Below are 12,359 nucleotides of genomic sequence, written 5' to 3'. Positions count from 1 at the left end.
AGGGAAAGATCCCCGGGGTTGTAGTTAACAGAGGGTTGTAGGTGACCATGTAAATGCTGCCGATCCAACCCAGTACTAGAAGAGCAGCCAGTACTCTTAATGCTGAGCCATCACTCTGTTCCAATCCCCAATTAAATAAGTTATTTCCTTGATCTGTTGTATAAAAATATTACAAATAAAGAAAGTAAAATAAAAACTTTTCTGGGGCTGGAGAGATGGCTCAGGGGTTAAGAGCACTGACTTCTCTTCCAGAAGACCCAGGTTCAATTCCCAGCACCCACATGGTAGTTCACACCTATCTGTAGTTCCAGTTTCAGGGGACCTGACACCCATGACAAAAACACCAATGCACATAAAAATGAAATAAAATAGCATGGATCTAATGACAATGTGTACATTACAAGGTAAACTAAGGCATGCTATCTCTACCTCTACCCCACATCTTCAGTAGATTCCAGTCTGGATCAGCTCACTATGGTTAGACGTTCATATTCATAAGTTGTTATGGTCACTGATAAACTTACTACATCCAAGGTAATATTAGGTTGAGTAGAGGATTTCTAATTTTAAATTTATTTCTGAAGGAACTATGTTTGTCATTAAAAATGAATTAAAAAAAAAACACAAAAGGCATTACAGTAATTCTTTGTATTCAGCTTCCCAGAAAGATAACAGTACCTATTACTCTAATTTTAAGACTCAGCTGGCCTTATATAATTTAGAAAAAAATGGGTAAAAAATTAAATTCTTGAATGTAACGAGATTTTATAGCTCAATCACAAACATTCCACCTGAACTCATACTTAAGTAGGAATAATGAGAAGCCGGTATGCCTTACATTTCTTAAATAAAATGTTGTAAGTCCAAAATGGAGGAAGAAATCATCTTAACTCCTATGCATCAGAACACTGACATTGGTGAGTACAACTGAAAATCAGAGCCTTTTCTATGAGCCTGAAATGGAGGCAGCCTAGGTGGTGAAGGAGTTATAGATCTTTACTAACCTAGAACAGGGAGAGGAATGGAGAACAAAGAAAACTCTGCTATCCAGTGGTCTTGGCTTTGGACCACTGCAGTTATCTACACCTAAACAACAGCCCTGTCCGACACCTCTTGTGTCTCTACTCTGATTCTTGTCCAACTGAGAATCCATGCCTCAAGGAAACTCAGTTTTTCTCCAGGAAACCTTCAAGTACAGTTCTACATGACAGCCTGTTTGCTGAGTAAGAAAAAAATGTGCTAGCCTCAATCATATCATTGAAAGGGACTTAATCAATCTGATTTTCAAAAGACCATATACTATCCTGATTAGATTTACTTTATCAATCTAAATTTGCCCTGCAAATTTTAAAGATGTTTTAACTGCCAAAGTTTCTTTCCTAACTAGAAATAAAATTCCTGATCATTCTTTCATATAACAGAGACTTATTTTGTTCTTCTCATGTAGTAGGTACCATGTGATCAGGATTCTTCTACCCTAGAGAGGGCAATCTGCCCCCATGGAGGTCAGCAGCTACTAATATATTAAACATAGCCATTCAACCAATGTAGAGAACACATGCCAATCACTACCTTACCTGGGTCCTATGTGCTCTGGTTCATAATTTGCTATTTACTGCAGTAATATTTATAAAAACAAACAAAACAGGTTTATAGAGAAGTCCAAAGGAAAAAACCTACAACTCACATGTTTGTGTTCTGCTATTCAGAAATTAGTCAGACAGCTCACCAGCTGATGCTGCCTCTGAAAGTCCAGCAAATACAAAATACACAAAAACAGAAGCAAGCAAAATTGGAGGTAGGAACTGTGCACTTAGTAAGGATGCAAAGCACTGTGTCAGCCAGCTCTTAATAGCCAATTCTCTGCGTCTGTAATTTAGAGAGGTTATAACTATTTGTACAACTCAATTTCTGGTCAGCAGAGGAGGAGTTTGCACCAAACCCACGACAGACGCTCACTCACTCCGCTATGTTGAGGTAACCACAGGAAGCTGCTGCATGAAGGGGAGTCCAGCCCTCGTTGTCTTGATGGTTTACATTGGCTCTGTTCTCCACTAGAAACTTCACCATGTCCAAATTTTCATCAATACAGGCCTGAAAAGAAAAGCCCATTGATTCATTCAGCAAGTACTTACTGAGTTCTATGACACACCAGACAGTGCTCTGGACAATGAGAGTGGCCAGCAGCTACCATGCATTATTTACTTTTCCTAGTGGGTGTCTAAAGAATGACTTCCAAACTTAGAAACACTATTAGATATTATTTACAGTACTACGAGTATTAATGGTGATTTCTATAGTGCTGTAAATGGAAGCTACTGGAGCATTTTGTAATACAAAGGAAAGTGTGTTAGAAATGTTTTACATGGTTTTCTTTTTTTTTCGAGACAAGGTTTCTCTGTGTAGCTTTGTGCCTTTCCTGGAACTCACTCCTTAGCCCAGGCTGGCCTCGAACTCACAGAGATCCGCCTGCCTCTGCCTCCCGAGTGCTGGGATTAAAGGCGTGTGCCACCACCGCCTGGCTTACATGGTTTTCTAAATGGCTTCAAATGATATGGGAAAGTATATTTGTAGTTGCAGACAGATATTGTTCTCTGCCTTCACACCAGCAAGTAGGGGGAAACACAGAAACTTTTTTACTAAAGGCTTTTAAATCTTTAATAAGCCTAAAAGAAATAATCACAATAAAATCTGGTTGAGCCAGGCATGGTGGAACATACCTGTAACCCAGCATTTGGGGGTCTAAGGAAGCAAGAGCTCAAGACTGAAGTCAGCCTGGGTTACACAGTGATACTCTACTTCAAAAATAAATTGAAAATTAAAAATGCACACACACACACACACACACACCCCACCACCACCACCAACAGGGCTGGTTCAATTCCTAGAACCTACGTAAAGAAGTTGGGTATGATAGTATGCACTATCATAATTGTAATTTCAGAGCTAGGAGTAAAAGATAGGCAGATTCGTAGTGCTCTCTGGCTGGCCAGCCTCGCCTACTAGGAAGCTCCAAGCCAGTGAGAGACCCTGCCTGAAAAATAAAGGTGGATAGCACTTGAGGAACAATACCACAAGGTTGTCCTCAGGCTTCTACATGCACAGACTTATACTTGTATATATGCACACGTGTACACACGTACACGTACACATACACACACACACACACACACACACACACACATACACACTCACAGAAGAGGTAGGAGGAGGGAAAAACAGAAAAGGAAAAAAAGCCTACTTTAACACAGAATAAAAAGGAAGTCGTTGACAAGGATACTTATTCAGGCTCAGACAGTTCCAAAGTAGGAAATTCAGGACCTAGAAGGAAATGAGACTACTTTTTTTAAAACTTGCCTATGACCTAGTACAGTGGCAAAATGTCTGAATCTTAGCACTCAGGAGACTGCGGCAGGAGCATTGTCACACGTTCCTAGCCACCTGGGCTATCTGATGAGACATTATAAGGAGACACTTTCAAAAAAAGAAAAAAAAAAAAAAACCTGCCTGTGAATCCTTCCTTTCAAATTTCAAATAAATAAACAGTTAAAACATTAGCTGAGAAACAATTCATTAGCCAAATAAAAACTGTCTTCTCAATAATATTAGGAAATCGGTGTCTTTTCGTTGTGTTGACATTTGTGCTGATGACGTCAAAGCAATGGTGGGTAAACTGTTGGTGCCTTAGCATCAGAACAACTGCATCAGGAGACCACTCTCCTAAAAATGACCTGCACGACGCAATGAAGAGTGCTCACTTAGGGCTGGAAAAATGGATGAATGGTTAAGAGCACTGGATGCTCTTCTAGAGGACCCAGGTGTGATTCCCAGCTCCCACACGGCAGCTAATAACCATCTGCAACTCCAGTTCTAGTGAATCTAATGTCCTCTTCTGGCACCACATGCTTATGGTGCACAGACATGCATACAGGCAAAACACCCATACATACAAAATAAAAATAAATAAGTCATTTAAAAATATTATTAACAATTAAAGCCGAGCATTTGAGGATAAGTCTTTTTACTTTTCTGTGTGACAAAATGGAAAGCATACTTGAAGCCCTACTGTGGCTTCTGAATTATGATGGTTGTTTCTAGGAAAAGTACTTGTGCAGGGTTACAACATGAACTAGCCATTTTTTCACAGAATACTATTTGTATTGAAAAGAGTAACTGACAAAAAAGTATTTGTTATTCAGACACCAAAATGAACAAAATAAATCTCAAAGAAAAAATGAATTTTTGTTGTTATGATAAAATTTGACCGTGCAAATAAATGAAATTTTGGGAAGCAAACTGTCAAGAACTTAACAGTTTCCTGATACTGTTCTGATACTTACACTGGGATGATCTGCAAGTACGATCAATTGGTATTAATATACGAAGTGTGTCTATATATAGAAGATTTACATAAATCAATGTAAAACTTGTGTTTTTCAAAGATTAAATACATAGTATTAGGAAATCAGGCATCAGTAAAAGATTAATTCAAAGAACAAGTTATACTAATGCATTTTGCTGTTGTTTTGTTTTGTAGACAGGACCTCACTATTTAGCCCTGGCTGGCCTTGAACTCAGAGAAGGCTCTGTGTGATCCAGAGTGCTGGGTTTAAAGGTGTGTGCCACCACACCCAGCTGATTAATGGATTTTAATGTGACAGAGTAAGATCGTGCATTGACATAATTTCTGCCTATATTTCCAATTAACATTTAACAAACTAACAAGGTTGGAGATGTAGTTCAGTTGGTAGAGTGTTTGCCTAGCATGCACAAAGCCCTGGGATCCCCAGCATCTCATAAACCATGCAGTGGTGCACATCTGTAATCCCAGCATGTGGGAGATAGAAGCAGGAGGATTAGGAGTTCATCAACTTTTACTGTGAAGCAAGTTCAAGGCTAACTTAAGATAACATGAGAACCACCACAAAAAAAGCAAAAAAAAAAAAACAAAAAACAAAAAACAAAAAACAAAAATTACCACTACTGGAGTTTTTATATACCATCTAAGAACAACTCCCATAACTGACTGAATGGTCTATTAAAATACCCTTTCTGTTCCCAAGTCTATATCTATGTGATATAGATACTCAGTTTTCCTCTTATATAAAAATGCTACAACCATTTGAGTGCAGATACTGAGAGAGGGGGGTGGAGATTAGGCAGAACAAGAATCTCTGAATTACTTTGGATAAAATAAAGTACTCCAACTCTGCAAACATTTCTCCATTACCTCTACAAAGTGAAGGACAAATTGTTAAAGCAGCAGCTTTTGCAGTCAGATAGACTGCAGGATTCTGCCAATGCACATAGCCTTGAACAGGGATGCCTAACCAAAGTATCAGTGTACTCATCCACAGTACTGGGAATCTACCCACCTCAGGGAGTTGGGAACAGTTCCTGGCATTGTTTTTAAGCCAGTATTTTTAACAGCCACACACACCAAATGTATTTAATCCTCACTCACCATGGTCCTGGACAGTACTTATGGGAGGAAAGTAATTTGATTCAAAATGTCTCTGGACTAGCCATATTTAGGAATTTGGATATCTAAGTTCAGAAAATTCCCTAATTTTTAGAGTACTGTGGATTCCTAAATCCAGGAGTTACATGAAACAAAATAGTATGTTCCATGACTGACCTGGAAAGAAGTATCCTAGTCAGTGGTACAAGGTAACAGAGCCACAGGACTCTGCTGTCTGAGACCTCTGACTGCCCTGCCTCTCCTCCACCCACCTGCCTTGGTTCCAGGAGGATATGACTAGAGCATGGATGAGAGAGAGGCGGGATGCTCCCTGAAATCTTCTCCAGTGAATAAGGACTAAATTTAGATGTCCTCTGCCCACTCCATCTGCAGATGCACTGCTGACTCATGCAGCATGGTCCATGAGCAGATTCACCCATCTGCAAAACTCGGCCCATGCCTCTGCCCAGAACTATACTCAGTTCTCCAGACAAGAACTCATTCCTTTCCTTGGGAAGGAAGTTAATCTTTGGGTGTTAACTTCGACAACAATGGGGAAACTTCTTTGCCTTTAACTCAAATATCTTCCACTATGGTTTAAGTGTGTTTCCTCTTAGCTTGTATTCCTAAAGACACACTAGAATGTTACTAAAGATTTGTTTTAAGTTCTAAAATAGAGGTATGTACTTAATTCTTGGTCCAAAAGAACTAACGATTCCAAAAACTACTTGGTAAAAACAGGTTTTCACAATCAGCATGTAGTAGAGACAAGCTCTTTGCAAGGAAAACTATTTCTTTTATCAATAGTTATGGATATTGTGCTCTTTCTACTGTAGCTAACATTGCTCTCTGTATCCCAGGCTAGAGTGGCTGGGGGTAAACCAAAGCCAGAGTTAATCTGGGAGCACAGGGCCTTACAAAACAAAGTCTTCTGGGTCCCAGAATAGCCTCCAACTGTCAGCACTGCCTAGTGCTGGCTGGCAAGGCTGACCTTGCTGTTGTGTCTCAGGAGAAAGCTGAGGCTACCTGTTTTGTCTGCAAGCAACTCTCCACAGAGCCCAGCTCTAGATGGTTGTCAACAGAAACCAGGCATAGTACAGCCTAACTCCCACATATATTTTTCTTATTCTGTGTATGCCTTAATTTCAATAAATCATCATGAAAAAAGTGCTGTCACTTTGGGTAGAAAAGAGAACACCAAAAGACACTGCCAGTCACCTCATGTAGCCCTCAGAACAGGGAAAAACTTCAGAGCCAGGTACCTGATAAAAATTCACATCTACAGTGTGTAAGGGTGTATTTAAAACTCAACAAAAGCAATCTAATCTTGAAAATAGGAATAAAGACTTAACATGTCTGTGTGTTTTGAAATGGCCGAAAGCACACGAGAAAGTACTTAACATGACCAGTCATTAGGAAAATGCAAGTCAATACTACAGATGACACAGGTTTTTAATCCTAGCACTCGGGAGAAAGTCATGCACAAATCTCTGCATTTCAGGGCAACCTGGTCTACATAGTGTGTTCCAAGAGAGTGGGGGCTGCATAGTGAGACTCTGTCTCAAAAACAAAATAGATAAATTAATAAAAATAAAAGTCTTTCCAGAAGGTGAAAAAATTAAAACTGTGTCCATTACATTAGTGTAGAATATTACAGTTCCTACAGAAAACAGTGTGGTGAGTGTGAAAAACAAAAACAAAAACAAAAAAAAATCCTACAATTACCAGTTCTATTCTATCATTCTATCTATTATGTGTATTTAAAAAAAAAATCGAAGAATGTGAACGCACTCTCAGAGAGCTATCTGCACAGCCACATTCCTGGAAGCATTTGCTCACAATCACTAAACTGTGGAAATAACTAGGTCCATTAACAGATGAGTAGCTGAGTTAGATGTGGTATTAAATATAACATACATATTCACGAAGGAATATGTCCCTACTGACACCGTGGTTCTAGACATCTGTTTTCTAGAACTGGAAGGAACAATTCTGTTGTTGGAAGCCAACAAGTTTGTGGTAGTATGTGACAGAAGGCACAGGAACAATCGGATTGACACAGATTAAGGAATCCAAATCTAGAGTCTGCCTTATTTTCAACTCTTCCTATATTCATTGAAAATATCAGCAGTGACTGATCCCTTCTTTTCCATATGAGGTGTCCCCCAAAGATTACACAGCTCTTCAAAATAATATATTAAATAGAATGCTTTCATTTTTTTAATCCAAACTTTAGCTCAAATAGTAAAGCCCTGACAGATCTAATCCCATGGTTCTCTCATTAGCAACTGGGGGAAAAGGAAGTTGAGATAGGGTATCATGTAGCCCAGGATTCAAATTAACTATGCATTGAAGGGGACCTTAAATTTCTGATCCTCCTGCCTCTACCTCCCAAGTACTGGTAATAGGGTTTTGTGTGACCACACCCAGATCTGTTAGAGGTGTTCTGGTGTTCTGGCTGAGCACTGAAACAGAAGCTCAAGCTAGAGTAGAAAGCAATGCTGATAGATGAGCTAGCTCCCTGTGACCCCAAATCTGTAAGTTCAAAATCCTTTTGCTCCAGTCAGATAACTTCATCATATGCCAAAAGATTGTATAGGTAAGTGAAAGAAGGTAGTGCTATTAGAAAGTCTGGAAATCTCCACCATCAGCGTCCACTCTACAATAGGCTTTAACATATAGTCCTTTCGACTGACTGACTGATCCAGCACTTCAGTCAGTCCTTCCAAGTGCCTGCCTCTCCATTCCAAACATGATACAACGTAACCGCTGTTTCACGGAATCATTAAAGCAGTCCACTCCAATGTGACAGACAGGTGACTCCAGCTGCTGTCAGTCCTGTGGGGACGACTCAGAACTCCACTGGCAGAGAACATCCGGCTCTCAGATGGTAAGAACTATATCTGACTATGTGCTCACTGCTCAGGCAGGCTCTGGACACAGATCAGTGGCCTTTCAAACAGAGATGGCCAAGAGACACCAGAGGTGAAGAATTTTCCATTAGCCAGACATAGTGGCTCCTAACTCAGCACTCAAGAAAGCTGAGGCAGAAGGATTGACAAGTTCAAGGCTACCCTAGCCACATAGTTTGAGGCCAACTACAGCTATATAAGGTTCTTTCTTAGAACACAAAACAACAAAATTTTCCCATCAACTCTTGCACCGATTATGATTTGTTCTCGGTAGATCAGCATATTATCCCAAGACGACAAATGTACCAGAGAACATCTTCCTCCCTTACCAACAAACATAAAAGGTATGTGATATGGCCTAAGGATTCATAATACTTAAGTTTCAAAACCACGAGCCTGCAAGATGGCTCTGTAGGGAAAGACGCTTACCATGAAACCTGACCAATTGAGTTTAATCTGGGAACCCATGTGGTAGAAGCAAAGAACCAACTACCACAAACTCTTCTGACTTCCACACTCACATGCACATGTGTGTACACACACACAGAAATCTAATTTTAAATAAAGTTGAATAGAAAATTAGGAAGAAAGAGCCCATTAAAAATGACAGCACCGGGTTGGGGATTTAGCTCAGTGGTAGAGCGCTTGCCTAGCAAGCACAAGGCCCGGGTTCGGTCCTCAGCTCCAACGACAAAAAAAGAAAAGAAAAGAAAAGAAAAGAAAAATATGACAGCACCCTTTCAAGGCCAGCACCGTCTTCATATAAAAGAGTCATGCTCCAACTCCCCAGTCTTGACTGATGGTCCTAACTTTGAGGAACAAGAAATGTGGCCTATTACTACTGCTAAAAAGACCAGAGGTCAGCCGGGCAGTGGTGGCGCACACCTTTAATCCCAGCACTCGGGAGGCAGAGGCAGGCGGATCTCTGTGAGTTTTGAGGCCAGCCTGGTCTACAAAGTGAGCTCCAGGAAAGGCACAAAGCTACACAGAGAAACCCTGTCTTGGAAAACCAAAAAAAAAAAAAAAAAAAAAAAAAAAGACCGGGATCATTTTTTTCTTAGAACAAAGAAGTAAACATATCTGAATAACTCTAATACTGATTTTTTTGTTTGTTTTGTGGCACTGGAGGCCAAATTTAGGCCCGAGTACATGCTAGGCAAGGACCCAACACAGAGCTCTCTCATAGCACATTTATTCTTTCATTCATTCGTTTGTTTGGAGGTGAGGCAATGGAACATTTGCTTGACAGCTGTGGTAGTTTGAATGTCATTGGCCCCCATGGCTCATAGGGAGTGGCACTATTAGGAGGTGTGGCTTTGTTGGAGTGGGTGTGGCCTTGTTTGAGGAAGTGTGTCACTGTGGGGGCGGGCTTTGAGGTTTCCCATCCTCAAGATACTGCCCAGTGTGTCACAGACACTTCCTGTTGTCTCCTGATCAGGATGTAGCCAGCACACATCTGCCTGCACACCTAGCCAGCACCATGTCCGCCTACAGACCGCCAGGCTCCTGCCAGGATGACAGCAGAAGATGTCCTCCCATCCTAACGTATAAACATGCTGTAAGCAGCCACCTCAATTAAATCTTGTCCTTTACAAGAGTTGCCGTGGTCATGGTATCTCTCCACAGCAACAGAAAACCTAACTAAGACAACACCAGACCTGACAACCTGAGTCTGATCTCTAGGATCCACATGGTGGAAGGAAAAACCTGACTCCAGCAAGCGGTTCTGACTTCCACACAAGCTCCATAGCACACATACACAAAAAACAAAGAACTGTAATTTTTAAAAAAGGATTAACTTATTCTGTATAACTTAATGACTTATTTAATGCCACATATTTAAGCAGAACCAACTAAATAAATGCCTTCGCGTGGTGGTGGCACACGCCTTTAATCCCAGCACTCGAGAGGCAGAGGCAGGTGGATCTCTGTGAGTTTGAGGCCAGCCTGGTCTACAAAGCGAGATCCAGGACAGGTACCAAAACTACACAGAGAAACCCTGTCTCGAAAAACCAAAACAAACAAACAAACAAACAAAAAATGCCTTCTATCTAGTAATATAGAGGCATCCAAAACAGGGTTCATGGGCTAGGGATAAGATACCACTTGGCTCGTGAAACATTTGTAATACCTGATCCCATCTCCCTAAAAATAATTTTAACATATACAGAGTAATTTGTTGTTAGTCTAGTCCTCCCAAAATTTTGCTTGAGGAAAGTAGCCAATTAGTGAAACTGGATTGGCTACTCCAGATTAAACTAAGTATAAAATACAAACTACAAAGATCCCACTAATGTGCTTTCATTACCATTCTGTTTATTGGCAGGAGTCTAGATCAGAAACCTCCTTCCTAGCTTGGCTACCTGTTTCAACCACAGTCCCCCAAAGGTCTATTCTTCTGCCAACTTGGCATGTAGAATAAATGGCTGGTCCATGGAGAGGGATTTTTGTATTTAACTCCAGATCACTCTGTGCCCATAAACAAGTGTTTCACAAGCCGCAGGAGTACAGCTGGAAAGCCATGGCATAGGCAAAGCTCCATGGCTGCCAAGTGAGCCTTGGGAAAAGAAGGCAGGCAGTTCTGCAGCCCAAGTTGGGTAAGGCACGGAAGCCACAAAGAAATCACAGGAAGTTCAAATTCACCCAGTACGAATCAATATACAAAGTTTTATCCCAAAGGGATCTATTAAACAAAAAACTATTTTCAGCAGGACTTTTGTATAGCCAAACTCTTGTAATATACTGGTTCATATCACATTCATGCCCCACACACTCCATACATTCTATACTGTAAAAGATACTAAATAAAATAGTTAGATAACCCTATGTAGTACACTATACTAGTTAAAAGTTAAAAATAGACTACAAAACCAGAATTCCTGGATTCAAATCCCAGGCCTAACAATTAGTAGTTCTGTGATCTCTTTAACAAGTTATATATGCTCCTGCTTCTTCACCTATAAAAATTATCATGCTAATAATCGTAAGGACTTCACGAGGTCCCAATCAGAACAGAATGAGTTAATGTACATAAAATACTGAGCACATGGCACATAATCACATGCTATGTAAATTTAGTTGCTATCATTACTACACATATAATAGTGTCCAAGAGTCTGAAGTTCACTCTTTTCCACACAGAGAAATCAAAATAAATATAAATACATAAATATATATGTTTACAACAACAATCATAAATATAGTCTAAAATAGCCCACATTCAGGTTTCACTAGTAATACAAGTGAATTTATTAGAAAAGAGGAAGAGCAATGGGCCAGGACTCCTGTGCGTGGAAAACAGGATTAGGATTGAGACCAGGGTTGACCATAACACAGTCACTGGCTATAGATGCAAGTCTACTGTTAGTCTATATTTAAAAAAAAATCTAACAAGACAGATGTAAATTCTAGATACTGATTCACGTCACCAAAAGAACAGGCTAAGAATCTGTCTCAGTAATCAGTGTTCTCATACTATGAAGTGCTTTTTCAGTCACATAACAACATTTACAGACACATCCTATATTAGTGTAGACATGGTCCTTGAGGGGTCACAGAGGGAAAAAATGAGTAAAGGTTTGCATTTAGTGGAGGCAAGAGAATGGAAAATACTCTGATCCAATGGGAATGGTGTTGCAGTATAAAATGACTGATCAGAACAAGTCTTGCAGGAAGCAGTAAGAAGTCACCACCTGGAGGGAAATCCAGAAGACATGACTTACATGTCACAAAGAAGATGACCAACTAGAAAAGCAGAGATATTGACAATTTGTGGAAACAGCATACACAAAGGTTTTGCAGAACAGAGAAAAAGGCCAGTTTTTTGGAAATGTTTTTTCAACTCAGATGGAGTTAGGGAGATTATATATATATAAATCTAAGAGTAAGGCTTCATTTGCCAGACTGAAAAGTTTGGAACTTGACTCTGCAGGCTAACGGGAAAAGCAGTGGATACAGCAGGCTGATGGCTAAGACAGTTCTTGTAT

General features: G+C 40.1%; 1 protein-coding gene across 8 annotated transcripts in view; it reads right to left on the bottom strand.

Annotated features, from left to right (window-relative positions):
- The window catches only part of Ppp1r12b (protein phosphatase 1 regulatory subunit 12B), a 216,566-nt gene that overhangs the window by 157,548 nt on the left and 46,659 nt on the right, over window positions 1-12,359 (bottom strand). For 7 of the 8 annotated variants that reach the window (XR_005093025.1, XM_028876629.2, XM_028876626.2 and 4 more), the window contains exon 2: window positions 1,964-2,094. The exons of the other annotated variant lie outside the window; for it this stretch is intronic. Coding sequence is in view for 6 of the 7 variants with exons in the window: in XM_028876629.2 (XP_028732462.1) it covers window positions 1,964-2,094 (131 nt within the window). In the remaining variant the exon portion in view is untranslated. The remainder of the gene's footprint in view (window positions 1-1,963; window positions 2,095-12,359) is intronic. 8 annotated transcript variants of the gene reach the window in all.

The sequence above is a fragment of the Peromyscus leucopus genome, chromosome 15 (genome assembly GCF_004664715.2).
Source record: "Peromyscus leucopus breed LL Stock chromosome 15, UCI_PerLeu_2.1, whole genome shotgun sequence".
NCBI lineage: Eukaryota > Metazoa > Chordata > Mammalia > Rodentia > Cricetidae > Peromyscus > Peromyscus leucopus.
This window is presented reverse-complemented; position numbering and strand designations above follow the sequence as displayed.